Below are 25,954 nucleotides of genomic sequence, written 5' to 3' on the forward strand. Positions count from 1 at the left end.
TTTAATTTCTTGGGTTCGTTTTGTTCTATACAATTGTTCCCTTGGAATGGCCAAGAACCACTAGAAATGGTCCGTTGTTGGAATAATTTTTTTTATAAACATTCAGGGTTTTTTTAATGAAGATTAAATTGACAAAAATTAATAAATGTTAAGGGATAAATTTATTATTATGTTAACTTTAGAAGCTGCTAGTGTTAGTCCGTTGGTGACAGAAAAAATAAAAGTGAATAGTTGGATGACTATTTTGTAACTAGTCATAATTGGGAGACTAAAACATAAATTTATTACTAGTTGGGTAGCTACAAGTATAGTTTAACCTAATTTTAAAAGTGTTGTGAATCTGACTTTGACAAAAATTCCAACAAATTCTTAATCAGGAACATGGCGGCTACTACTATTAAGAGCATCCTCAAATCGACAACAAGATCCTACCCTCATCTCTGTGATTGTATCATTGTCTGGTGCAGGGTAATAATCTTCTCTAAGTTGAACATCCCTCAGTGTCGGATTTCCCAACAGGAACATCATCAAGTGTTCATTGGCTGTTCCATGTATGAAAAGTTTCCTTAAACTCCCACACTGTGCCAACAATCCTGCTGCCGGGAGAAAAAGGCACCGTTGATTCACGTCCACGTCTTGTGCAGTCCAATAGTTGAGTTCATTGAGTGTCGAATCTTGTATTCCACTAAGGAAAAATCTCTCCCACAAGCTTAAATCTGTGTGTCCTACAGGTGCTGTAAGAGCATAACCTGTTACTCCACTGCAGTCTAAGATCATCCTTGTAAGATTTGGATAACAGGTTAAGGAACTTAACCCAAATGCAGCCATGAATGGCTTTGGTTGATCCCTGCAATCGCCTTGGATTTTGATTTGTATCTCTTCTAGTGATGGGCAATCGTTTAGACCCGATAATGATAGTGGATTCAGCAACTCACCTACAGCAATCCATAGGGAAAGATATTTTAGCTTACTCCAATTTTTCAAGCTTTTTTCTTCTCCGATAATGCTTGCCCACACGCAATCTATATGGAGTTTTACTATGCGGTCTCGGATTGGTTCCAATGCTTGCAATGATGAAACTGCGTTGAGGTTTTTACAGTAAGAGATTTTCACATCAACCAACGTTTTACGAAGATTATGAGTGAATTCCCACATCCCTTTTCTGGTGAGTTGGTTGCATCCTAGAACCTCGAACTTAGAAAGTCTATGGCAGCCATGAGAGATAGCTATCAGAGCTTTATCAGTTAAGTCAGTACAGTTCTTGATGGACAAAGATTCCAAGGCTTGGCATAAAGCGACCCCATCTGGTGGAGAGGCTATACCTCTACAGATTCCTTGGAACTGTCCCAGCCTTAAAGATTTAAGCGTGGGGCATTTGGTATTAAGCAACTCCAATGCTGGCCATGTGTGTTTAACGTTGTGACAAACATCGAGAACCAGCTCTTCAAGTAGTGGCAATTTAGAAAATACGTCCCCAAGTGCAGCAAAGCTGATACTTGCATCTTCAATAAGGTTGGGTCTAACGTTGGACATTGAAGTTGAATCAGCAAGGTGAAGAAGAGAAAGGAGAGGACAATTTAAAGCAAGAGTAAGCAAGGTTTGGTCGCTTATGAAACCAATGAATCGAGGGTTAAATATACATGTTGCCAACAATTTACGTAGGTTAGGACAACAAGCAGTAATAGACAAAAGCTGATGGGACTTGAATCCATCAGTACTTGAATCATGTTTTAAGATATTGAGATGGGAAAGAGAAGTTGCAATAGAAGGGTATGCTTGGATTACCGGTGGAAGATCTTCAGTCCAACAATAAAAATGTGAAACATCAAGTGATGAAAGCATCGGGCAATGGTCGAAAAGTGGAACTAAATCAGAACCAACAGGTGCAGCAGGCCAAAGTTGATGCCAACGTACGAGCTTAACATGTTGTAAGTTAGGCCATTGGGAAGCTAAAAGATGGAGAGTTAGAGGGTTTCGGACATAAACGATGAGAGAAACAACTGAAGGAAATGCATGTCGAAGGAACTGAGCAAGTACAAGTGGGTTTGAAAACGAATCGAGAAGAGGGTATCCCCATGGGGAGAGGAAAGAAAGGTCAAGATGGGTAACAGCACGAAAGCAAGTAGGAAGGAGGAAGAGATTGCGGATGTTACCACGAAGGGTGAGGGATTTGCGAGTGGAGCGCTCGAGCAAGAGCCATTTGAGACACACGAGAGACATGGCGTTGCGTGTGCGAGTTTCAGTCTCTAAAGAGAATATGTTGGAGAGTATCACATCAGGTATATCATGGAGATGAACGTTGCTTGAAGTTCCAGCTGCCATTTTTTTTTTTTGCTTTTTGGAATATAACTTGATTTATTTTGCGTATGCGAACAATGGGTTTTCAAAGACAAGTGCCATAAAGCTAAGATAAACGAAGATTCAAAGGAGGTCAACTTGTTGAGGAAGATCAGTGTTGTGTGATCTGGACGAAGCTAAATATCTATCTATATATAGAGAGAGAACTTGACAAGTACAGCAACTCTATTATAGTTAATACATTTCCTGGTGAAATTTTAATATTGTATAGATAATTAAACTTGAATTTACATTTTTAAAAATACAACTTTAACTTTATAATTAAGTTGTAGATTGATTCTTAATTCGGTTGGTATCGATTGATATTGTTGTCAGTGCAGGTGAACGTACATTATCCGGAACTATGGGTAGTTCTAAGCTTTGTATAAAAAATATCATATATGATAAAAATCTATAATGAGATTACTGTAAAGAGGTGAAAAATTAAATGGAGAGTAAAATTATTTCTTTGTAAAATTGACAGACCAAATAAATCATTATGCGAAACAAAAAATGACTATTAAAAACATTACACATAAAATTGCACATATAAAAGTTCTAAATTATTTCATTTTTATGAAATCTGAAAAATTACGTGAAATTATAATTTTATTAATAAAATAATAATATGTATCATAATAAATTTTTTATTATTGATGTAATTATTTATATGAATTTTATAGATTCATATAAATATTTTTAATTAATTGTTTTATATAAATGTATAACATTTCTAAGTCTATAAATTCGTGAAAATATTGATAAAAAAGATTTCTCTAGTCCCTCTCAATATAAATATTGAGCAAATTGGTCTCTTTACAAAAAAAAAATTAAAGCAATTAATTTCCGTCAATTCCGAAAATGAGCAAATAAAAACAATTAATCACAATGTTAATGTTTTTTTGTCAAATGTACATATTATTTTATTGGTATAATATCAAATTTAGTCCTTAAAGTTCATATATTTTATTAATTTTAACAAATTTAATCAGCAACATTTACACATTTTGTCAATGTTTATACAAAATATATAAATATTGAAGGTTAAATTTTATATTATATCAATCAAAATCATGTACACTTGACCAAAAATATTAACGTCGTAATTAATTGTTCTTAGTTGCTCACTTTTAAAATTGATAAGGATTAAATCACCTCGATTTTCTTGAGATAGCTCAATTTACTTAATATTAAATTGAAAAATACTAAAAAAAAATTTACCTAAAATTATTTTAAGTAGGGAAACTTTTGCCTATAGATAAAAGGAATATATTTATAGTAGTAGTACAAGCCAAAAGGAATATATTTATAGCAGTAGTAGAAGCCAAAACGAATATATCATATCTAGGGATGAAGCTAGAACAATTTTTTAAGGGGTCGAATGAAATTTTAATTTTTTATAGTGTATATCTTTATAATTTTTAAAGGATTAAATTAATTTTTTTAAATTTTAAGAGAGGTCAAAATACAATTTTACATTTACTATTTTAAAATTTTAAAAAGATTAAAAAGACCTAATAATAATTTTCTATTTTAGGGGGGCCAGCGCCATGCCACCCCCTATATTCGCCTCTGATCATGTCATTTTATGTACCACAACCAGGGGAGAAAAGATAAGATAAATTTTGTCCCAATAAATGCCATTGAACTCTAATTTTTCACTAAGCATGAAGCTCCACTAGCCACTCAGTTAAATGGTATTTGTTGGGAAAAATTTATAAAAAAAAATTGTGAAACATAGATAAATTTCGATCTAAAGGAAGTCTTAAAATTGAGATAAAGAAATAGAATGGAATATAAAGTGGTTATAAGCGAAAATTGATATTGGATTAAGATGTAACTGGAATATATTATTGTTATATTACGTATCATTAACCTTACAATATAACTCGTAAATTTTATATTCTATTTACAAAGAGTTTGACACATGTTTTTCAATGGATCAATAATACCACGAATTCATGGTTTGTCTGTGAAGCTCAATCTGATGAACTATGCACTTTTGCTAACACTAAGGCTATATAAGGATTACGTGAAAGTTCAGAGTAATTAATTGGTAGTCACGCTAATATGTGTCATCTTAAGACATCACGTCACGATTACTATCAAGGATATCAGATTAAACTTTCACGTTAACGTTCTTAATACGCGTAGTTAAGTTTTTCCCTCACTATAAAAGAATCATGCAAACAGTTGATAGACTCACAGAAAACCTCCTGCCTTTCTCAAAAATTGAATTTTTTTTTCCCAATCCTCATTCCCTTCTCTTCCATTGAACCACCATCTTTTTTTCATTTATTCACCTCAGGTTAACAAGTATCATTTTTCTAAAAGATTTCCAGTAAAATATCTTTGATTCTATATGTGATGGTTAGAAAATTTGTAAAAGGAAAAAAAATAGAATTGGAATAAAATAATTGATAGGAAATGGGAATAAATTAAAGATAAAGATTCAAGAAATTGTTAATTGGTGGCCTACAAGATAGGTATTTTCTAAATAGAATGTACTTATGTGGATTTATGGTATATATTATAAATTTTATTACACGTGTGTATGTGTGTGAAAATCATAACTTTAGAATATGAACGTGTGTTTAAAAATAATATACAATAAATAATAAAACTTATGGTTTGAAATTAATTAATAATAACACATAAAATATGTGCGTTATTAACTCGACACCAACTCAATCAAATACATTATTAATACTAAATTCCTATCAAACGCACGGAATTAAAGCACAAATGTGTGTTTAAAACTAAAATGCAATAAATAATGAAATATATGATTTTAAATTAATTAATCATAATAACACATGAAATATGTATATGACATTAAAATTTAAAAAATAGATTAAATTATGAGTAAAACGAAATTTAAACACATAAATGCACCAGACAGGTAAAACTAAGTGCTCTACAATTATTTGTCATGGTTTTATCATTAATTGTGAGTTAGTGTCAAGTTGACTCGTGACACCAACTCAATGAATAACATTATTAATGCTAGAAATTCTATCACATGTGTATATGTATGGAAACCACAGATTTAGAACACAAATGTATGTTTAAAAATAATATACAATAAACAATGAAGAGTATGACTTGAAAATATTTAATCATAACATGTGTATGGGAAGTGCATTGTGAATATGAAAGAAATGATTCAACGAATAAAAGAAGGAAAGTGACAAGGATATATAATCTTATCGTCACTGTTATTTTTATATTAATTATAGGTAAACGTACCGCTCATCCAAACTCATCTTTAGTGTCCGCTATTTACAATTTAAAATATTTTTTATACAATTATTAGAATTTTATTAAATAAAAAAATAATATGTTTATACGCTTCCGAGTAAGTTATGATTATAAAATTTAGCGTTGACGATTTAAATATTAATGATTCCTATTTAAAGTGGTGCGAGTTGTCATGTTGAAGGAAGGCCCATTAAAAGCACAAACAAAAATGATTCCATACATTGGATAAACATCTACGTATATTTCTACCCATACACCTCTTTTTCTTTGCATATTGGCGTTGACATTACATTGGAAAGTATTATTTAATACACAAAATAAAAACATGTGAAAATATTTTAATATTATTTATAAAAAAATATCATTTAATACACAAACAGTAAATATTTTTTTTAACTGTAAATAAGGCTAAAAGTTCGTCATATATTTCATTTTTTTAATTTTTAAAATTAATTAAGTACACTTGTCCATTTTTTGCCCTAAAAAAAATGCGAAACACAGAGAAAAAGGTATGTTGCTTCATATCTACTAAACCTGCTATAGCTACAGTAAGAGAGAATGAAATCAACCAACTAAAAAGTAAAAACAAGGAAATCCCTCCAAAAGAGAAGGTGAGAATCAAACAGTGAACTATCAACAAAACCCAACAATGTAAGAATAAAGTCCCCAAAACCTACGACTTTGATTGGTGGACCTATGCAACACATTCCACTACACGTGTTGATGGTCAATAGGGGCGAAATTAAAAAATATGTAAGGAGTCGGAGTTATATTATAATTTTTAATGGCCTGAATCTTTATAATTTTTAGAAAATTAAATTAAAATTTTTTAATTTTTAAGGAGGTAAAGTGTAATTTTATTTTTACTAATTTAAAATTTTAAAATTTCTAAAGAAACTAAATGAATTGCTTAGGCTCAAGCATGGTATTAATAATATGTTAATTTAATATATATTCAAGTACTTAAATTTGATAACTTGTATCTATTTGATACTTCATTTTTTTTTATATTTGATTGGTACTTAAATTTGAAAATTTTAAGTTAATTTGATACTTTTTAGATATTTGATTAACGCCATTATAATATACTAATGTAGCCTTGATGACTAATAACATAGTGATATGTAGTAGCCTTACATTTTGACACATGACAAAAATAAAAAAGAATATTTAAAGATAGAATTTATAAATATATATGATTTTTTACACATTGGGAATGAACCTAGAAAAATATTCCAAGTTCATTGAATTTGAATAACCATTTGCCAGGTTCGTTCTAAATCTACTTTTTTTTAGTATTTTTATATATTTTTAATTTTTTACGAGTGGTGCAATCCTTATGCGAATTTAAATTCAGATGTTGAATCTTAAAAGTAAAGCAGTGTTTGAAAAGTCACCTAATAATTAGATTTGGGTGTGATTGCTTATAATTACACAAATGTGACATATTTGGGTAACCATTATAATTGGTAGGTCACACTAAATTGGGTGTGATAAGTGCTAAAAGTAACATGTTTTAATCCCGTTCTTAATGCGTTTTGGATGATTATTCGAGTTAAAGTGGTGAATTTTATGCTCCTAATCTTTTAAATTCATGTTTCTATACTTAGGAGAGCATTTCAAAGCAAAAGGAGCGAAAAAAAGCAAAAATCAGAAAATCAGAGCAAATTTCAGGAGCCACACGGGCTGGACACACGATCGCTGCCACTCGACCATGTGCCAGACCGTGGGATTTCACAAATTGCATTTCGGACACGCGAAAAAACACAGTTTTTAGGTTTTTCAGGCATACTAAGACCTATATATACCAAATATATATATATATAAAATGGGAGAAAGCTGTTAGAGAATATTGAAGAAAACAACTCAGAAAACACCATTGAAGCTGAATCTGAAGCAAATTTTCACCAAGATTGAAGATCTCCTTTTGATTTCTTTGAAGTTTATTATGAGTTTTCTTGTTTCCTGCAGTTATACTGTCGTTGAGATGTTTTTATTTGCGATTATGAACTAATTTTCTAAATACCTAGGGGGAGATAAACCCTATAATAAATTTTGCCTTTTGATTTCTATTTTACGCAATAAATACTTGGATCTTGTTCTCAATTTTGTGTGCCTAATTCTTGGTTTAATATTTCTGGATTATTAATCCATGTTTGATGTGCTTGAATAGAGAAGGAAAAGTCTTTGTTTAAGAGTAGATCTAGTATAATTAAGTGGAGTTGCATGCAATCCTAGAAATAAGATGACATAAATCTACCGGATTAGAGTCAAATCTAATAGAGGGATCCATAGATCGAGTTGCAACAATAGGGGTTTTAATTAGAAAGAAATTTTAATTAATCAACCTAGAATCAGTTGCTCTTAGTCTTGAAAGAGATATTAGCATAATTTAGGAATTTCTACGGATCAAGATACTAAGTAAAGAAATTATTTAATTTAGATTGATAATGACAGATGAAATCTAGGTGGATTCTTTCCTGAGTATTGTCTCACTTCTTGGTTGTTAATCGTTTGTTTTCTTGATTCGTTCTTTGTCGTGTTCTTTAGTTAATTAATTTAGTTACTTTTAGTTTTAATCAATCACTCAAATTTGTTGGTTAAATAATAGAAAGACGATAATTACTAGTATTTTTAGTCTTCATGGGAACGATATATTTGCTCACCGTAGTTATACTATTAATTGATAGGTGCATTTGCATTTCTCGAATTTTCAGTTGGTCTTGTGGACATCATACTTTCTAATTCTTAGGGAGAGGGTGAGAATTAGAGTAATTATGCAAGTAATTGCACCCGAATCTAATTTTAAAAAATCATTTTTATACAACTTATAAAAGTTATATTATAAACATGAACACGTATAAGTGTTTGGAATGATTATGACAAAAAATTTCTTATATTAAAAATCCTACAAAACTATATTATAAAAATAATTTGTTTATTTTACAAAGTTATTGCAAAAATTATATTATTTAAATCTTAAAAAATTTTAAATTTATGGCCAAATTACGTTTTATAAAAATGTTATAATTTATTTATTTATAAAAAATTATGGTCAAGTATAGACATAACTTAATTATGTGTCCATGCTATATATTATAAAAAATAATATACTTATTCATAAAAAAATGTTAAAATTTTTTATCATAACTTATTAAAGTTACAAAAAAATTTTATATTATTTATAAGAAGTGTTTTGAAAGTTTTGGACAATTTATAATTTTTTTATAAATGTTATATATTATCAATTGTTGACACCATTTTCTTGATTGAAAACGGGGTCGACTTGGGTTTTGAAAAATGAAAACGAAAACGGAAGTCGCCACCGATCCTTTTTGATGAGGTGTGATCGAATCACCTCAAAAAGTGGTTGTTTTCAATAAACGATTTAATTTTATTAAAACAACGATTTTGGTCCACGAAATTCAAAAAAACGGATTCGGGAGTCGGTTACGCACGAGGAAGGATTAGCACCCTCGATACGCCCAAAATTGGTACCTAGTTGATTACTTAATGTCTTAGTGTCGAAAAACTGAAAACTTTAGAGAGATTTAAAATACGATCCTTAAAAAACTTGGATGACATGGATTGAAAATCGATAGGATATTTGGCTATTTGGTTAAATGAGAAATCGAAACCCAGCACCTTAGGGTACGTTCCTCAAATTTCCAAACGCAAAACATTGCCTTATTTTGAAATTTTTAAAAGGATATTTAACCATTTGGTTGAATGAGAAAAATCGACACCCAGCACCTTAGGGCATGTTTTCTCAAATTTCCAAACGCCAAACATTGCCTTATTTTAAAATTTTTTAAAAGGATATTAAGCCATTTGGTTGAACGAGAAAAATCGACACCCAGCACCTTAGGGCATGTTTTCTCGAATTTCCCAAACGCTAAATATTGCCTCAATTAGAAATATTTTCCTTTTTTTTGAAATATGATATTTATATGCATAATGGAATAATAAACATGATAATATGAATAAAAAATGAACAAAAACAAATAATAAAATAAATCATGCATATACCATAGCAAATAAATAAATAAATGAACTAAAGCATAAAAAATGGACATATAAATAAGTACATAAATGAACATAAAAAAAACAATAAAGGGAAATAGATGAAAATTATAACATATGGATATGTGTATGTACATATAAGGGAAATATATATGTATGTATATACATAAAATTACGGAAATATGAAAGATATATATGTATTATGAGATATAAAAATATAAATATCTACATGTATATGTATATAGATTATGAAATACGAAGATATATAAAATATAAGTATGTACGTTATAAAAACGAGTGTATGTACGTAAATTTATAAAACATGAAAAATATATGTATATATGTATTTTAAAATTATTATATAAAAAAATATAAGTAAGCATGTACATCTATACATATGTAACTATCATAAAAAAAGTATATATATAGAATATAAAAAGTATATATATAGGTATATATATGAATCATAAAAATATAAAGAACATATATAAAATACGTATTTAAAATATGAAGAATATGTAAGTACATATATATATTTATGAAAGTAAAGTATATAGATATGTATAAAAATTGTGAAATATAAATATATATATATAGGTACATATATGTATATATAGATAGATTATAAAAAAATATGCATATTACATATGTATATTATAAAATCACATGTATGTATATAAATATAAGTAATTAAAATAATAATACTATAATAAGATAAACATATTAAAAAAATTTACATAAATAAGTATAAATGGAAATATGATGATAATAAAAATAATATTAAATAATAATAATAATAATAATAGAATAATGAACAAAATAATAAAAATACTACAAAAGGGCTTAAATTAAAGTAAAAGTAAAAATACTGGGAATTCGAAATAAATAAAAACAGAAAGGACTAGATTGTGACATGCGCCAAAAGAGGGGGGACCGTAACAGTAAATACCCCAAAGCCCCAAAACGCTGCACTTCAATGGGGACTAAAATAAATCAAAAATAAAATTTTGTGGCCAAATTGCAAATATGCGAAAAACTTCCATGAAAGCGCCACAAAGTCAAAGGGACTAATTGCGCAAATAGGCCCTTAAACAAAAACACGCGGATCCTGGAGTGGGTCGGGTCGGTTGGATCGGGTTTAAAGCCAAAACGGCGTCGTTTTGGTGCCTGATAGGCATGCCCAAAACGGCGCCGTTTTAAATACCTATATAAATCAAATTTTCTTCTTAAAACTTCATTTTTTGCCTTCTCTCTTAAAAAAAACTGATTTTCTCTCAAACAACCCCTCCCCTCTCAAATGTTCGGCCTGGACTCCGGCAAGGGTCGCACCGCGCCGGCCACCGTGCACGGTGGCCGAAAATTTCAAAAAAGGGTAAAAATTTTATTTTTTATTTAAAAACTCTTGTACTAATATATATTGTTGTTAGGCGAGAAAATAAAATAAAAAAAGACTAAATGCGTATAGAAAAGGAAAAAAATGAAAAGTCACCTTGAATGTTTTTGTTTTAAATCTGTTTCTTTTTGTTCTTTTTATTTCTAAGTAATGCTTGTAAAAAAAAAAGAGGAAGAGACTCTTTTTTTTTTACAAAACCTCCAGATCGGTTCTCTTCCCCCTTACAGATTTGTTTTTTATGGCTTTATAGCCGATTTTTGTTACAACCCCTTTCCTACTGCTATTGCGTGTTTTCCTTTCTTTTGCAGGTGCTGCAGGCGACGGTTGGTGGCAGAGCAGGTAGACAGAAAGGTCAAAAGGCCCTAGGTGCGGCGCACCTAGGGTTAGGGTTTTCTGATTTTTTGTGTTGGGCCATGGGGATTTTGGGCTTGTAATGGGTAGGAGTTTTGGGTAGGTTTTGGGTGGGTTTGTTTTGGGTTTGCTTGTTGGGCCAGGTAAAATTGGGTCTGTACAGCTGCCTCTCTTTGCTCGTTGTCGTGTAACGAGAACAGAGCAAAGACTAAGAAAGACAAATTTTGCCCGGGTTCATCGAGTCTCAACTTCTTTTGACGCCTTCCTTATTCAAGTAGCTTTATCCCAGTCTACTGTGTCTCTTTGCTTCGATCCACTTCACTGCACTTCAGGGGGATGATGTTTGTGGTTCTAGTCTGCTCCACTACAATGTTAGGGAGATAAGACTTGTTGTGGTAGATTTAACCCGACCTACTGCTACTTCGGAGGTATAGGATTGATTTTTATCCACTCCATTGCAACTTCAGGGAGACACGATTGGTATTTTTCGTCTGCTCCACTATAACTTCAGGGAGATAAGACTTGTATCTTCAACCTGCTCCACTGCGACTTCAGGGAGATAAGGTTTGATTCAATTCGACCTACTGCAACTTCAGAGGTATATGATTCATCGATTTCATCCACTCCACTACAACTTCAGGGAGACACGATTGGTATTTTTCGTCTGCTCCACTGTAACTTCAGGGAGATAGGATAGTGTCTTGGATCTGCTCCGCTGTAATCTCAGGGAGATAAGATCCTGGCTTCAATCTGCTCCACTGTAACCTCAGGGAGATAAGATCTGAAATTCTTCGGTCTACTCCACTGTAACCTCAGGGAGATAAGACCTGATGCGATCTACTCTGCTGTAACTTCAGAGAGATAAGATCCTTTATTTTAATCCGCTCCACTGTAACTTCAGGGAGATAGGATAGTGTCTTGGATCTGCTCCGCTGTAATCTCAGGGAGATAAGATCTCTAGCTTCAATCTGCTCCACTGTAACCTCAGGGAGATAAGATCTGAAATTCTTCGGTCTACTCCACTGTAACCTCAGGGAGATAAGACCTGATGCGATCTACTCTGCTGTAACTTCAGAGAGATGAGATCCTTTATTTTAATCTGCTCCACTGTAACTTCAGGGAGATAGGATAGTGTCTTCGATCTGCTCCGCTGTAATCTCAGGGAGATAAGATCTCTGGCTTCAATCTGCTCCACTGTAACCTCAGGGAGATAAGATCTGAAATATTCACTGATCTGTTATTTGGGGAACATGACCTGTATAATGAACCTAATTATACCTAATGATTAGGATGTCATGATCAAAATGAATCAAATGCTCCTAACTAAACATGTGTGAATGGTGTTTGAATGAATGCAGAATTTTTTTTTAGAATGATCCCGCTTAGGTTTTCATTACTCGAAGTTTATTAAAGCTTTGCGACTGACGTGCTACAACGCCTTCTCGCTTGACTGGCTTTTCTGAATAAACAATTAGCCAGGTTGCCTCCCATTGTAAACCTTAAAGTTTAATCCACTGGGGCACAAGAATTTATACCATCATTCTCTCACTGTAATTCAAGGGTAGAAATATGTGGCTTTTCCTCAGTCCTCTTTTATCACAATTCGGGGATATAGGATCTGAACCGTTCTGGTTTCTTACACCCTTCTCAGGGTGTCGTTCGTACCAAAGACTTATGCGCAAATGAGGGCTTTCTTCTCCGAGGTAACCTCTTCCCATTGCTTGATGATCATGCTTGCTTGTTCATTTAAGCTTTGTCATTAACCCGTCATCTTATCATTTTGTTCAACCAATGCATTTGACAACGAAATCCAAAGAGAAAGTCCAAATTTAGACTATTCCTTCTCAAATTTCCAACCTTTAAAATTGGTGTGTTCTAAACAATAATCCTGTTTCAGGCTCCTTTATTATTTAGAAACTTTTCAGAGTAATATGTAAAACTTCCTTTGTGAAAGTTTTATTAGTCCGTTAATCATTATTCCAATACAACATGTTTGCAAAAAGGTCATAACAATGGATAAGAATAAAGTTGGTTCTGAGCATAACTCGAAAGAACAAATTATCGAAAATAGTAAAGAATGATAACAAAGAAATTAATTGGGAATGTATATCTTGGAAAGAAAAGAAAAGAAAATTCCAAGAACAACAAATAATATGAGAATTGGGTGCTCCAGATATCGCAGCTTGAACTTCTCTGTACAAACTTTCTGAAGACCATTTTGAGTTGGACATGTGTTTAGGAGATCTACAGTGCTCTATCGATGCCCCAATATGTCGTCTATCCTTTCCTGTTGATTCAGGCATAGCAAGATCGCCACATGCCTAATTTGGTCAAGATTCAAGTTGCTTTGATTACCTCATGCCCTATTCTGATCAATATTTGAACCGCCCTTTTCGGGTTTTCAACTCAAATCCCCTTTGGCCTAAGGTGCCTTTTGCGAGTTTTCCCCTTAGCCTCTCCATTTTACTTTTCATTTTTCATTTTCATTTTTCATTTTCATTTTTTTTGACTCAAAGTGCCCTTTGCGGGTTTTCACCTTGGTCCTTTCTTCTTCTTTAAACGACGTGTTTCTTGACTGGATCCGAGTTTATAGGATTAGCAATCTCACCCAGGATCAGTGCTCCTCTAAAAGTAGTCCTCTTTACAACATAGGGACATTCCCTGTTTGGTATTCATTTCGCTCTAGAATCCTTTCGTTGAGGAAGGATCTTCTTTCAACATCCAACCTTCTTGTGGAATTCTCTGAGATGACACTGTTCATCATGGGCTCGTATCATTTGGTTCTGGTACATCCGACCCTGAAGAATAGCTTTTAACCTTTTTCCTAGGTTCAACTGATCGCATCGCGATTGGATCCATTCTGCTTCATCTAATTCTAGCTCAACTAATACCCGGAGAGAAAGGATTTCAATAGGTATAACTACCTAAACCCTGCAAACCAAAGAGAAAGGTATTGCCCCGGTATAGATGTTCGACAAGCAAGGAAGACAAATAGTAATTTCTCATGCCAATCCTTGTAAGTCTCAGTCATTTTCCTTCAATTTTCGATGTTCAACTCTAGGCAATTCAGTGACGAATCGTGGTGTCCACTTCTGAGTTAATTTGAGACCTCAGCGATCGTGCTATTGTTTAATCTCAATGCATTCTCCAATACCCTCTTCTCTAAAATTCTATATCGGTATACGATGACTTTGGCTCATGAAGTAGCCTCTCAAAATAAAGCAATGCCCATTAGAAGTCTTCGATAATGGTGATGTCCATGCCTCATTGTACTCAAAATTTGAGTCGCCCTTTTCGGGTTTTTAACTCAAAACCTCATTTGGTCACAAAGCACCCTTTGCGAGTTTTCGCTTTGGCCTCTCCTTTTCTTTTTCTTTTCTTTTTCATTTTGATTTTTTTTATCTAGATTTCTCTTTTTTCATTCTTCTTTTCTTTTCTCATTTTCATTTTGATCTTGATTTTGATTTTTTCTTCTTTCTTCTTTTTGTTTTTTTTTTATTTTGATTTTTTCATTTTCATTTTCATTTTCATTTTGACTTTGATTTTGATTTTGATTTTTCTTTTTTTTTCCCTTTTTGATCTGAGCCTTTTAGGGCGCAACTTAAATAGAAAACTTTGGATCTTCCTCTTTAATCAGGATGGACCCAACAACAACTTGAAGAGGTAGAAATTCGACTTCAAATGGGCAAAACTATGCTGACTCCACGAGAAAGGCATTGCCCCGGCAAAGAATTACATCGTTCATACTGTAAATTTCTAACATCATTCTGTTGTGCAGATTTCATTATTGGCGTTTAACCCGGGACATATCCTGGTATGATCATACGAAGACATCTTTGAACCCTAGAGGTCACTCAATAAGGTGCTGCTTCGTCTCTGCGGTCAGGTCAATTCTAATCTTTACCACGCTCACAATTTCTAATGATTCTTTGTGAGGTAGGATATGTCTATCCTCCTATTCAACCATCCTTAACAGTCAGGAGATAAACTACAATCTTTGTCATTTTCAAAGCCCTGAGATCCCTCTGAACACATGCCTCGCTCAAAAGGAAAATCTGAGTCTGTAGCAGAGTCATTCACGTCATTGATATCCAGGGACTCATAATAAGTACCAAAGAATATACAAAAGAAAGTATAAATTTGTGAATAATTATTTATACAATATGATTATGAATGAATGATGTGGAAGAAAATCTAAAAGAATGAAATAATCAGAAATAATTATTCAAAAAGAATGACAGAATATTGGCTCAAAAAGGAATGCAAAGATGTATTTTATTAGAATAATGACGTTCAGACATTAGCCTATTTCACAAAGGAATTTCTATCGCTTTAGGCTAAAAACAACAAAAATGTTCTGAACATTACTCTAAATAAGCCCTGATAACTACAGGGATTTCTTCCGCAGTCTAATTGTTTAGAACACTCCAGAATTCATAAGGGCTGACATCTAACAAGGTCCCTTCCCAATTGTGTCTCCAGACACGTCGTTGATGTGAACATTTCCTGTAACAGCCCAATTTTTAGTAGTGTCAGAATAGTGATTTGAGATCACTAAAATTGATGAAAAAGTTAGAAAAAATTATTAATTAATAATAAGTTAAGTGTGATTTTAGAAATATTTTTAAATCAGTGAATTTTGTGATTTAAAAGAAATTATTAGGTAAATTGGGTCGAAAACGAGATATCAAGACCTCGATATTATAAACTGAGCCGTAAATATTTATAAAAATATTTACGGAGTGTCAATAGGATAATATTAAAGTTTCGTTAAGAAATTTTAACGCTTTGATAGTTAATTATGAAAAAGGACTAAATTGAAGTAAGGATAAAAGTTTAATTATAGATTAAAGAAAATTTAAAGGACCAAATAGGCAATTATGCCTTTTTCTAAAGTTGAGGCGGCATAACAAAAGAAAAATCTAAGATATTTTTAATTTAAAATATATATTATATTATACATGCGTAAGTAATAATTATGTTTTATATTATATTATTATTAATATATTATATTATATTATATTATATTATTATATATATATGACAAAGAAAGAAAGAAAAGAAACAGAGAGCAAAACAAAACAGAGAAGGGAGAAAGAAAGAAACAGAGAGCAAAACGAAACAGAGAAGGAAGGAAGGAAAGAAAAAAAGAAAAGAAAAAGGGAAATTTGGGGTTTTAAGGTTCAAAGTAATTTGGTAAGTCAATTTAATCCCCTTTTCTCTTAATTTTGATATTTTTTGAAATCCTAGAATAAAATACTACTTGATTTAAGTTGAAATTTTGGAAGTTAGTAGATTATTAAGCATGGTTCATGTTGAATAAATTGTTAAATTAGGGATGTATTTGATAGAAATTTTGATTGGAATTGAATAAAGGATTGGATTGTAAACTAAACTATAAGTTTTGAATTTTAGGGATTAATTTGAAATAAATTCGGAATTATGAAAACATGATAAAAATTAAATAGTTAAATATGAGTTTAGCAAGAAATTGGGTAGAATAAGGGTATGAATTGAGAAAGAAAAATATATAGGTTTAGTTAGGGGTTAAATTGATTTAATTTCAAGTTAGAAGTTAGTAAAGAATGTAATTGTAAAATAAAATATAAGTTTGAATCGATAGGGATTAAATTGAAAGAATCCCGAAATTAGGGATTTAAGGTGAAATTGAGGAATTAAATTGATTTTATAGTAAGAATTAAGAGAGAATATAGAGTTAGATTGGGAAAAATAAAATTAGTATTGGTAAGGGATTAAATTAGAATTTGGGTAAAGTTTAGGTATAAAAGGAAATATTTTAATGAAATTGTGTATTAATGATTTTTAATTGTTTAATTACGTAGCTAATGTCGTGTACGAGTCATTGTCCGAGAAAGGAAAGGAGAAAGTGGACAAGGAGTGACTCGAGAGAAATTACGGTTAGTATTACTATAATTCGAATTTAATTATTAATCGTTGAAAATTAAATTAATATACACGATAAGCAAATTGAGGTGAGTTTCATAATTGAATTGAATAATATATATATGTATTGATATTGAATTTATTGACAGTAATTATTGAATTTTGAATAATATGTTAGTAAATAAAAATAAGGAAAATATCAATATTTAATTGAATGAATTAAAATATGAATTGAATAAAGGAGATATTAAATTGAGATATGTGAATATGTGAATTGTGTATTGATTGAAAAGTGGTTTGAATTGAATCGAAGTATGATTATATGTGAATATCTGAAATATGTATTGGCATTGAATTGTATATTGATTTGAAAGTGGGAAGTGAATCTGAGTTGAATTGCGATTAAATCGAAAGTGAATTTGAAATAGAAAAATATATTGAAACAAATGGTGATTAAATGGGAATGATTTGAATTGAAAGTATGAGAAAGTGATTGAATTGAAATGTGATTCGGAAACCCTATTAACTAGTCGGGCTGAGTCGGATATAGTTGGCATGCCATAGGATTGGAAGAGTTCAGGGATACTTCGACCTTGAGTCGATGAGACACTGGGTGTCATACTATTACTTCAGATAGATTCGATGAGGTACTGGGTACCAACTTACTTCGGCTTGGCCGATGAGACACTGGGTGTCAATTATTGCTTCGAACTATCCGATGAGGCACTGGGTGCCATTCTGGTGTGTTTGGTTGGATCCGTGTATCCGCCAAGGTCCGAGTCTTGTTAATAGGGGTAAATAATTGAAATGAGAAAATTGAATAAATGTGATTGATTGAGCTATGGGAAGAAACGAAAATGTGAAGTTGTGAATTGATGTGTGAATTGGAAATCGAAATAAGAGATTTAAAGATATGAGCCCAAAGTTCTTGATGTGATAAAGAGTAAATTTTGTTATATGATATTAGTGAGTACAAATTGCAATAAAATTGGTATTGAATATAAATTAAATGAAATGAATTGTATATGAATTGAAATGAACTACTGGAATGAGATGTAAAGAAAAATCCCATGGAATTGAGATAGTGAAATAAGGTATGAATACAATTAAATACAAGATTTGAATTATAGCTTATTGTTATTAATTATCAAGTTGATTTAATGCATGAGATAATTAATGAATAATTGTAGACATAAATAAAATGTATATAATTTATCGATTAATGTTATTAATTCGAATTATGGTAATACCACTGAGTATTTCCATACTCAGCGTATGGTTGTTTCCGTGCGCAGGTTAGGTCAAAGTCGGATTGTTGAATCAGCATCCAAAGCCGATTCTGAGCTAATTGTGGTGGTGAACATTTCTTTTAGTTATGGCATGTATAGGAATTTAGTAATTTTGTATATTTGTAAATATGATTTTACTATAGAATGATGTGTAAGTATTTGATGATGAATGGTTGTTTAAATGGTCAAGGATGAAGTTAATTATTGTTATAAAAGTCTAAGTGATAAATTAGGTATGAAAATCATAAAATGGTAAAATTTTGCAGAGAAACAGAACTCAGGCAGCAATAGTGACGTAACTTTGAAAAATCACCTAGGATAGTATAAAATGAATTAGAGGGTGAATGATATATGAAATGAAATATTATTGAGTTTATTTTTATATAAAAATAACGGTTTAGCAAAAAGAAATTTATATTTTAAGATATGTGAATTTTAGTGAGAAATGGTCAGATCTATTTCTGGAGTCCCCTGTTCCGAGTTTAGAAAATCACTAAAAATGGTATAAAAATATTTACGAGTTGTAGTTTATATGTGTAGAATCCTTATTGAGTCTATTTTCTGTAGAAATAAGTGGTAATATCATATGAAAATTCTATAATGAGAAAATTTATTTTTAGTACCAAGGGGTCAGGACAGTCGAGTGAAGAAACAGGGGAGAATTTAACTAATAAACTGTATTAATTGGTCAAACCAAGAATTCTGAAAATTTTATGGTAGAAAGATATATGAGTCTAGTTTCAGGAAAAATTTACGAAATTAAATTTTGAGTTCCGTAGCTCGAGTTATAATCAATTTAGTAACTGCTGCGCGATTGGACAGATTACTGTAAACAGTGAAATTAATTTTTAAAACGAATTTTTATGCCTCGAATTAGTAAGATAAGCTAAGTAATGCCTCGTACTCGATTCCGGAAACGGTCTCGGGTAAGGGGTGTTACATTTCCCAACACTTCTTCGTACACCTCATTCGCCTCGTCATTAGTATGATTGGGCAGTGTATTTTCTGCACTAGAGGAATCATCAAATTTAACAACGTCCATACTGATAAGCCTTTCAATCAGTTTTTTAAAGGCAATGCAATTCTCTACTGAGTGCCCTAAAATTCTCGCATGATAATCACATTGCGCGTTCACATCGTACCATTTGGGACAATGAGGTTGTAAAGGGGTCAAGTAACGAGGAGCAACAACATGCGCATCGAACAAGCTTTGATACAGCTCCTTATATGACATCGGAATTGGTGTGAACTGGAGCTTCTCAGTACCTGGTTTCACTCCAGATTCTTGCTTTAAAGGGCTCTGATGGCTGGTGGTCTCCGTCTTTGGCCTGCCCACAGTGATTGGTTTTGAGTGGCCCTTGTTATATCCGCCTACATTATCCCTTTTATTCCTCTTCTTCCTTGGGGACTTTATAGTATCTGGGTACTCTACCCTCATCTTCTTTATTTCGGCTAGATTAGCAACAGGATTAGCTAAATCATTCCTCAAATTGGATCCTAAGCCTGTCAGGCAATTCACTGGTGTCGATGTACCAGCCTGATAATATTGGGATTCGATAGTAAAAAGTGCCCCTTGTGGGCGCCCATCTGGCTGGACCTGGACACTTGCCGGAGTACAATCTAAGGAATAGACAAGATCCTCATTATCAACCCCAAAGTAAACTACTGGGTCTTTCACTTCTTTTGACTTTCCAGCTAGCAATTGGTTGAACTGGTTTATCATAGTTCTCCGTAATTCTAGCATCTGATCTTTCATCTCCTGTTGGAATTCAGTCAATTGCTCCTGCATCTGAATCTGCATTCGCTCTAATTTTTCCAACCTTTGTTCCATTTCTCTAGTCTTTGCTTGGATATCGTAAGGGTGTTTGGTTGGTTGATTTTCCAGGTTAGTTGAAATAAATTTACTCGTTTAGACTCTTTCAATGGATTTTAATGCATGTAATGCAATGTATGAAATGCATGCCTAAAGAGACGTTGATTCAGATTCAATTACATTTAGGAAACTTTTTTAGAAAGCAAATTCCTTTACATAAAACGGATACATGTACGGCCTCACCCTCATATTCCAAGAAACAACATCTATCCTTTTTTTCATCTGCATACTTGAGGTAATCTTGCCAATAGATGCCATTGCTAGCTCCTTCTCTTGATCTTGGTTGCAATTCATCACCTGTCCGTCCTCATAAGGCTCATCCGCCTCTTTAAGGGGTTAGAATGTTGAAGGCTCTTAGACAGTTGCCTTGAATCCTCAGGCCACGAAGCAGGGTCACGAACTCTTCTATCGCCATTCTTGTGTTTCTCAGAATATATTCGGGAATTCGTATTGTTTTCCATTTTATCAAAGAATCCGTATTTCATGACAAGCTTTCTAATTTAGTAATCGAACTTGAATCAATATCTCTTTCCTAAGATGCAAATGCAATGTAATGCAATCATAACCAAAACACAACAAGAGGGGTTAAAACAAAACATAAGCAAGCACGGAAAACAAAAAGTACCTAATCAGGTAAATACTAGGGATTTGGAGTGGCTCTACCTAGGTTAAGTTCCTAAGTCCACTATATGAGGGTTGGTTTTAAAGATAAGGTACCCGAACCAGCAGATTCCTCGATCTTCACCCATTATAGGCTCATACAGATCGAGTTCGGTTCAGGAGAATACATTTCCCTATGGCAGCACGGAGATGAAAATCTCACAAAGACATATGTACGGATGTATCCCGAAAGCGATCCACTATCCTGAACGGAGGTGAAATTTAGGCCCCAGGGCCCAAGAACCCAACTACCCAAACCTTAAACCAAACCCAATACCCTAAAACAGACCTAACCCAAAACAATAAAATTACAGCCCAAAAAGAAAAATTAAAACCCAGCCCAAAAACTAAAAACTTTTCAGAATACTAATCCCCTTAACCCTAGGCGCCGCATCCCTTGCTGCTTTATGTGCGCCGTACTCTGCCACCACCTGCCACCGTCCCATCGCTGCAAACATGCTCACTGCTATGCCACCATCAGTCTCTGCAAAGTGAAAAGGAACACGCAAAGCAGAAGAAAAGCAGTAGCAATGAGAGATTTTCAGGTATCTTTTTTTTCTTTCTTTCGGTTATAAAGCCGAATGTGTTGTAAAATGTAAAATGGGGTTTTTGCTTTTGGTATCTTTCGGTATAAAACCGATCGAAAAACAGATAAAAAGGGGGGAAATCGGTAAAAAAATCGATATTTAGATCTGTTAGGGGGCCTTTTTTGAGATTTTTGTACAAGAGCTTTAAAAGAAATAAACAATCAAGTTTCAAGGTTTTTTTTTCACATCTCTTTTTTACATCTGTTCTTTTTATATTTATATATACATATATTTATATATAAAAAACAGTATACATTTGAAAAAATACAAAAAAGAGAGTAAATTTTTACCTTTTTGTTTTTTCCGGCCACCGCAACGTCGGCGCGATGGTGGTGCGGTGGACCGACGGCTGGCGCAATGAGGATTTTGGAACCCTAAAAGTCGAACCTTTTGAGAGAAAAAGGGTTTCCTTTGATTTTTTTTAAATGGGTGTCTGAAATGATTTTGTGAAAAAATAGGGTTTAAATACCCTGAACAAAACGGCGCCATTTTGCACTCAAGGGTCAGATGCCAAAACGACGTCGTTTTGGCCCTGACCCGCGCGGTGACCCGACCCAAGGGGAGGATCCGCGTGTTTTCTAAAAGGGGGATATTTGCGTGCGTTGTCCCCTCTATTTACGCCGCATTACAATTTGCCCCTTTTTCATTATTTTCTTTTATTTTTAATTTAGCCCCGTAATTTTGTTTTTGCTTCAATTTGGTCCATTTCAACCCTGCATTTTGGTGATGTGGATTATTTGCAGTTTTGGTCCCCTCTCTCTCAGCGCATCACAATTTAGTCCCTTTTATCTTTTTTTTTTTATTTCGATTTCGCCCTGTATATCCTGCTTTTACTTCGATTTAACCCCCTTTTTTTAGCATTTTTATTATTTTCTTCATTATTTTTAATATATTATCATCTTTTATTATTATTATTGTTATTATTAGTTATTATTATTATTTCCTCATCTATATATATTTTTAAATCTTGTTATATATACATAGCGTATGTTTTATAATATATATATACATATGTAAATTTTTTATTTTTTTTATTATTTTTACAAATATATATACATACTAATATATTTTATATAGTTTATATGTACATATATATATACATGCGCATGCTTACATGTACTTTCATATTCAATAATTTTACAATACATACATATTTTTCATATTTTCTTTTATTTTACAACGCATACGCACATATATCTATATCTATATCTATATACGTTTTTATCATTTTATTCTTGTAAATATATACATATATATTTCCTTAAAATGTACATACACATGTTTATATTTTATAATTTTCATCTATTTTTCTTTATTGTTTTTATGTTCATTTATGTACTTATTTATATGTCCATTTTTTATGTTTTAGTTTATTTATTTATTTATTTATTTGCTATGGTATATACATGATTGATTTATCTTATTTTTTGTTTTTTATATTATTTTCATTCATAATTATCATATTTATTATTCCATTATGCATATTAACACCATACTTCAAAAAGGAAAATTTTTCAAAGTAAGGTAATATTTTGCATTTAGAAATTCGAGAAAACGTGCCTTAAGGTGCTGGGTGCCGATTTTTCTCGTTCAACCAAATGGCTTAATATCCTTTTAAAAATTTCAAAATATGGCAATGTTTTGCGTTTGGAAATTCGAGGAACGTGCCCTAATGTGCTGGGTTTCGATTTCTCGTTTAACCAAATTGCCAAATATCCTCCTGAATTTTAATCCATGCCATTCGAGTTTTTTTAAGGATCGTATTTTAAATTTCTTTAAAATTTTCAGTTTTTCGACACTAAGACATTAAGTAATCAACTAGGTACCAATTTTGGGCGTATCGAGGGTGCTAATCCTTCCTCGTGCGTAACCGACTCCCGAACCTGTTTTTCTGAATTTCGTTGACCAAAACTGTTGTTTTAATAAAATCAAATTGTTTATTAAAAACAACCACTTTTCAAGGTGACCCGATTACACCTTATCAAAAAGGATTGGTGGCGACTCCCGTTTTTGTTTTCATTTTTCAAAACCCAAGTCGACCCCGTTTTTCATCCAAAAAATGGTGTCAACATCAATTTTATATTATTTTTTTATTTAATTTACGTATTATAAAAATGATATAACCTAAGATAAATCTTTCTCCAAATTAAGTTTATATAAATTTTTATAATTAAAGCTACAAACTATTTACACTATGAGCCCAACTATTATAAGGTCGATGTTAATTATGCAAGTAGAAAAAGTTTTCGTACATCATAGCGTGAGATATTATACCATTTGAGACAATGATACCAAATACAAGCACCATAGGCAACTTGCGAGTTTTTTTAATTTGATACATTCAAGGGTTTGAAATTGGGTTGAGAAGACATTTATTATTCTAATAAAATATTTCTCATATTAACATCATCTTAGTATAGCATAAAAAAAGTTGAATCGTATTAGCATGTTGCATATTTCATAACTTCAATCATAGGTGGAATTGAGATAACCCATACTTTATAGTGTACATGGAAGAATGAAATCTTGATAATCTTAATGATATAGATTCAAATTCAGATGATGATGAACTCGTTCAAAGACCAATAGATGACGAGAATGAGCATATGTTAAATATTAAAGAGAGGATAACCTAACAAATACGCACTAGAACAATTAGATAAAATTACATATGATGTTTACTTTTCTTGTTATTTTTATTAGTAATCGTATTATCAACTTTTTTTTAAACTAATATAATATATATAATTATTTAATTTTAATTTTTGTTACTTGCTTAGAAATTACTTTTATTATGCTAATATCTTTTTATTGTAATTAATATTTTTTAAGAATATAAATTATGTAACTGTATAATTACAGTTTGTATTACCAAATATGAAATAGAAAATTACGATGTAATTACACTCTGTCAGCCAAATATGTTTAGAGAATTGTAATTACAATAAAGTGTAATTACTATTCTAATAATTACATTTTCATTTAATTATTTTGTGATGTCCAAATAGATCCTAAATCTAAAGCATCCATTTTTAAACCTGACAGATGAAATAACCTATCACGTGCTAGTGGTCTTTTAAGGAGATGAACCCCTTGGCAGCCAATAAAGTTCGTTTTTTAAGGTTGTATTTTCATTATAGGTCTAAACCACACAAATTGGTAATTAAATTATATTGTTTTTCACATCTTGATACTTAAACTTTTTTTATCACAATTGGTACCTAAACTATATTTTTTTCAAGTTGATACCTTTGTTAGTCAAATTGTTAAGCATGTTTTAAAAGAGGATTAACCCACAAATTGATACCAAAACTATGCCTCTTTTTTTTTCATTTTGGTATTTAAACATTTTTTTTGTCACAAGTGATACCAAAACTATTTTTTTAAAAAGTTAATATCTCTATTAGTTCAATCGTTTATTAATCGGTTAAGTCTATTTAAAAAAACAATTATAAATAGACATGTGACAAAAAAGATAAAATATATTTTTTTTAATTTTTTTATTCTTAACAACTAGACCAGTGGTTGAATTAATCAAGCCACCAATCCGCGAATTAATTAGTTTGTATTCATAAAAATAAAATATTTAAAAATAGAGAAAAATCAATTCAATTATTATTTTTAGCTTAGTTCAATCCGTTTGTATGGGTTTATGGGTTAATCAGTTCAACCCCTATCTTTGAACTAGTACCCTAACCAATTCGCAGTCTAGTTCTAAACCAATGAAATAATATTTTCGGTCCGTCTAGTAGAGCAAGCAAATGGTGATTTCTAAAAATAAAATTAATCGTCAGCCTCTCAACTTTTAGAGAGCAGATTTCAAGTATTACTAGTATTGCCAATTTGACCATCGGGTCAATTTCCAAAAACATTGATGTCAATATAAATTATTATTTTATTATATATTAAGTAAATTTTTATTGTAATGAAATATTTTAATTATATTTTCATTAAAATTAATATTTGTTATCGTTACTTGTTAACATAAGAAATTATAAAAAAAATTAATTTATTTTAATATAAAAATATGACATGTTATAAGTTAATTATGTTGACTTTTAAAATAATTGAATAGACAATGGCCGCTCCACCACATTGCCTACAATGTCTATTTGCTATCAAATCCACTATTAAAACTCAAAGGTGTGGGTAATATTTATAAATAGTAGACCAAAAGGATGAGATCACACTTCCCACAAATTCAACAACATCTATAAACATGTGAAATTATATAAAATTTAGTCATTTTTATGATATAAAAAAAATTAACTTGTAT

At 31.6% G+C, this 25,954-nt stretch overlaps 1 protein-coding gene and 1 long non-coding RNA gene across 2 annotated transcripts; one reads left to right on the forward strand and one right to left on the reverse strand.

Moving 5' to 3' along the window:
- Positions 1 to 269: 269 nt before the first annotated feature.
- LOC107911365 (F-box protein MAX2) lies at positions 270 to 2,409 on the reverse strand. The gene has a single exon (XM_016839209.2). The coding sequence runs from the start codon at positions 2,320 to 2,322 to the stop codon at positions 370 to 372; it is 1,953 nt and encodes a 650-aa protein (XP_016694698.1). The 5' UTR covers positions 2,323 to 2,409; the 3' UTR covers positions 270 to 369.
- A 14,101-nt stretch (positions 2,410 to 16,510) lies between these two features.
- Positions 16,511 to 18,751, forward strand: LOC107911364 (uncharacterized). The gene is made up of 3 exons (XR_001687854.2): positions 16,511 to 16,561; positions 17,209 to 17,283; positions 18,565 to 18,751. It is a non-coding gene; the product is annotated as an uncharacterized lncRNA (long non-coding RNA).
- Positions 18,752 to 25,954: the final 7,203 nt, after the last annotated feature.

Source organism: Gossypium hirsutum, chromosome D10 (assembly GCF_007990345.1).
Source record: "Gossypium hirsutum isolate 1008001.06 chromosome D10, Gossypium_hirsutum_v2.1, whole genome shotgun sequence".
In the NCBI taxonomy this organism is placed as follows: domain Eukaryota; kingdom Viridiplantae; phylum Streptophyta; class Magnoliopsida; order Malvales; family Malvaceae; genus Gossypium; species Gossypium hirsutum.

Coding starts and splice junctions, on each gene's coding strand:
- LOC107911365 (XM_016839209.2), bottom strand. CDS start 2,322: ATGGCAGCTGGAACTTCAAGCAACGTTCATCTCCATGATATACCTGAT.